General features: G+C 39.6%; 1 protein-coding gene across 1 annotated transcript; it reads right to left on the bottom strand.

The window, feature by feature from the left end:
* Window positions 1-2,823: 2,823 nt before the first annotated feature.
* On the bottom strand, window positions 2,824-3,695 carry LOC101249248 (uncharacterized). The gene is made up of 3 exons (XM_004234844.2): window positions 3,444-3,695; window positions 3,048-3,351; window positions 2,824-3,005 (listed from the first exon to the last, which is right to left on the bottom strand). The coding sequence occupies exons 1-3, from the start codon at window positions 3,693-3,695 to the stop codon at window positions 2,824-2,826; spliced, it is 738 nt and encodes a 245-aa protein (XP_004234892.2).
* Window positions 3,696-4,138: the final 443 nt, after the last annotated feature.

Here is a 4,138-nt window from a genome sequence, read left to right as displayed (position 1 = left end):
AGGTGAATCTATCCCAAGAACTACTAACTGACTCTCCTGGTAGTGCCACAAAGTTATTCACTCTGTCTTTGTGGATTAGTTTCTTGGAGGCCGGATAGTAGCGGTGCTAAGAAAACATCCCTTAGTTGGTTCCAAGTAAAGATTGAGTTGTATGGGAGCTCAATGAACCATATAGCAGCCTCTCCCATCAGTGAGAGAGGAAACACTCTGAGCCCTATTAGATCTAAATCCAAATCAAACCTCCCTACACACTTTTACACACTGCCCTTACCTTAGCTATATGGGCATGTGGATCCTCAGAGGGTAGCCCTGAAAACAAACCTCTAGAAGTAAGCATTTGCATCAGGCTACTAGTTACCACAAAAGTTTGGCATGTGGGTAGAGGAGGCAAAACTAGTGGCCCATCGGAGTCTGCTATGTTATCATAGCCTCTGTAGTATGCTTGGGGCCGTGGAGCGGGATTTTGTCCACTCCGTTGGTGTTCACCATGAGCATCGGGTAAAACCTGACCATGAACATCAACCAGAGCTCGGATGTTCTGGTTTGGATCATCATCATTTATTCCCAAGTTTCGATTCATATTGCGCAGTGTACGCTCTAATTCGCGATCGTAGGGAAACAATGGTTCTCTTCCTCTCCGTGCATTTGGCATACAAGGAGGATAGTTCTGAAAAAAATCAAAAACAATAAACAAAGTAAAATCAAGAAAATATCAACTAAACTATAGTAATAAGTTCAAGTTAATCTAAAAGCTACTTTCCCCGGCGCCAAAATTTGATACGCTCTAACTTACTTCTCAAATGAGAAGTAAAGCGGTCGTGTCAAGTAAATAACCCAACTAGTGAGGTTGGGATCGTTCCCACGAGGAAAATAGTCTAGACTTAACTTCAACCTGTTATTACTATTGTTTGGTCAATGACTTCCTTGGAAAGTAAAAACAATAAAAGGGGAGTTTCTATTTCTAAATGAGTGAAAATAACTAACTCAAATGAAAGAGACACTTAACAGCTTTGGATGTTGGAGTTTAATCAATTAATCAAAGGAACTAGGGTTTACGTGTTCCCCACAGGTTCATAACTTGATAATTCTAACTATAACAATTCTTTCCTAGTATCTTGCATGCAAAGTGATAAGCTATGTATTTCTAAATCCTTGGTCCGGCATCTTGAAAATCTCACTCCGCACCTTGGTCCGGCTACGTGTGTTGCTATCCTAACCCTTATCTTTACCTCATATTAAGCATCGTATTCGATATTTGACTAAGTTATTACATCGTACCAATCAATACTAGCCTATTATATAGTATACACTAAATCTATGTTGATAATTCTTTTCCTATTATCTACCTCCTTGGTCCGGCAAGTAGCATTAAGGCGAGTTCTAACGTTGGCCATCCGTTAAAAAGTCTTCTAACAGAAAGAATTATTAATACATGCAAGACACCATTTTAGAATTGTTATTTTAGTTAGGTTTTATCTCATTATTTGCCTATGGTTCTCAAAACCCTAGTTATGGAGTTTAGTTACTCATAGTCATAATCACAATATTCAAATATATTAAATAAGAATTCATGTACTTACTTCAATGAGAAAGAGTAAAATCCGAAAGTTTGCTTGATTAATCAACAAAAATCACTTGCAAGAATCTCAAAATAATTAATAATCTCACAAAAAGTCGAATGATAATCAAAATTCTAACAATACAATGTTTACTAATACGATGTCTAACAATCTAAGAGTCTAACCTCAAAAAGGAGGTTTTTCGAACTATTTATAAAAAATAAAAACCTAATTAAACAAGGACTCTATTTGCTGGAAATCTGCCAAAACGCGGCTGGGTCGACGGACCTCGCGACGGATCGTCATCGTCACTACGGACCGTCATGGACTCCGTCGTCCCATACTTATGCTATTTCTTCTGCTGCTCTTCTTCATTACCCTCGACGGCAAGTATGACGGACCGTCATAGGCACAATGGTCCGTCGAGGGTCTTCATTCCAAAACACTTCAACTCTTGGAATATGGGTACTGGGATTACTTCTCTGAACTTCATGACGAACCTGCAGAACAGAACGTCATAGACACGACGGACCGTTACAAGCTTCGTAACCCCACACTTGGTCAGACTTCCCCATGTTCCTTCAGCAGCTGCACTATGCAACCACCTACGGACCGTCATAAGCTCCGTAGGTGGTCTCCGCATTCAGCTTTGGATAGATTTCCTGCAAAATAAAAAGAAACTTATATAAAAATTAGCACAAAAAGGCTTTTGGACACACTAAACTTAAGGGAAAAGTATTAATAATACCGTGAAACCACGGTATATCAGATAGTAACCTTGTTCAATTAATGATAATCTATACACATCCTAAGGGAACCATATTTCTTTCTCACAAACAAGATCAGAGCGCCCCAAGGTGAGACACTTGGTCGAGTTTAGCCTTTTCTAAAAAAAAATTCAATTGTTCTTTCAACTATGTTGGTGCCATTATATATGGCAGAATAGAGATAGGACGTGTATCTGGAGGAAGATCTATACCGAAGTCTATCTCTCTCTCAAGAGGAACTCGGGGAAGATTATTTGGAAAGACATCTAGAAACTCTTTTACTATTGAAACTGATTGAATGGGATGTACCTCAACACTTGAGTCATTTACTCGAACTAAGTGATATACACACCCCTTGAACTGTTTTTCTGCTCTAAGATTGGATCATTTGGAAATTGAAACTTTACTACTCGAGTTATTCATTAACTAAGCCATAACAGGCATGAAAAGCAAGTCCATACCAAGAACTACATCAAACCCTACCATGTATAACTCAACTAAATCAGCCATGGTACTCTAGTAATTGACAGAAATGGGATAATCATGATAGACTCTCTCTCAACTAGAATGGATTCACTAGCAGGTGTGGAAACACTGAATTGTTCACTAAGTTGCTTAAGAATAATATCAAAGTTCATTGCAACATATGGAGTTACAAAAGATAAACTCGTTGTTGGGTCTATCAAAGCATAAATAGTAAAGTTAAAGACTTAAATCATACCAGTGAAAACATCTGGTGAATCCTTCTGCTCATGGATATTGTTGAGAGAATACAAGCAATTTGTTCCTCTGCCAGTACCAGAACTAGCTCCTCTAGGTGAAACCCTGCCAGTTGGAGCAACTGATGAATACTGGGTTATATTGCCCCCATTACCACTTCCCTGCTTATTCTTTGGACTCTCTCTCATGAAAGGCCCCATCTGAGTGCACTTGAAACAACTAGTGGAGCCCTCAGGACAAACACCAAAGTGGTTTTTACCACACTTGGCGCAGGCAGGAGGCTTACCCCCTTGTGCCACACTACCCTGTGAATATGCAGGTTTAACTCTGGAATTTTGACCATATTACTCACTCTTATTCTTAAGTGCAGGTGCACCAGCAGATGATAGAGAAGGACCCTTCTGTTTCTGTTTGAAGGATGAATGGTTGGCATTATCTTTTGTTGCCCGGACTCTTTTCTTGTCTTAGCTCTCATGTTCTTGAACTCCTCTCTATCCCTTAGCTTTTCCTTCTCAACCTTCTCCACATAGATCATCAACCTCAAAATGTCCATGTCCCCAATAAGCTTTATTTCCCGACCCTCTTTGCTTGAAGAAAGACCTATACCCGCAAGAAACAAACTCATCCTACTCATCATGTCCTTAATCATTTTGTAGACCATAACGAGATAGTTGGATGAACTTCAACCCATCCTCACGCACACTTAGATAATCCTACTTATGTGTGAGGAACTCACATACCATGGCCTCTTTCAGCTCTTGGGGAAAGAAACACCCCAAGAAAGCCTTCTCTAGGAAAGTCCAACTCGCAAGCAGTGCATCTTCATGTCTAACCTCTTTCCTTTGATCATGCCAAGTTCTCGCAATACCTTTGAGTTGAAAATAAACTAGTTCAACTCTCTCAATATCAACAACATGCATCACCTCAACTCTCGCAAGTAGTGCTCGAACCAGTGAAACATTAGGGAATTTATGCTCAAGAACTCACAAATCCTCGAAGCGTGAACCCCTTCTTGTTGATCTCATTTTTTCTAACCAACTGATTAGTCATAGCCTGACTCATAATCCTAATTGCCTCATGGAACATAGTGTT

Source organism: Solanum lycopersicum, chromosome 3 (genome assembly GCF_036512215.1).
Source record: "Solanum lycopersicum chromosome 3, SLM_r2.1".
In the NCBI taxonomy this organism is placed as follows: domain Eukaryota; kingdom Viridiplantae; phylum Streptophyta; class Magnoliopsida; order Solanales; family Solanaceae; genus Solanum; species Solanum lycopersicum.
This window is presented reverse-complemented; position numbering and strand designations above follow the sequence as displayed.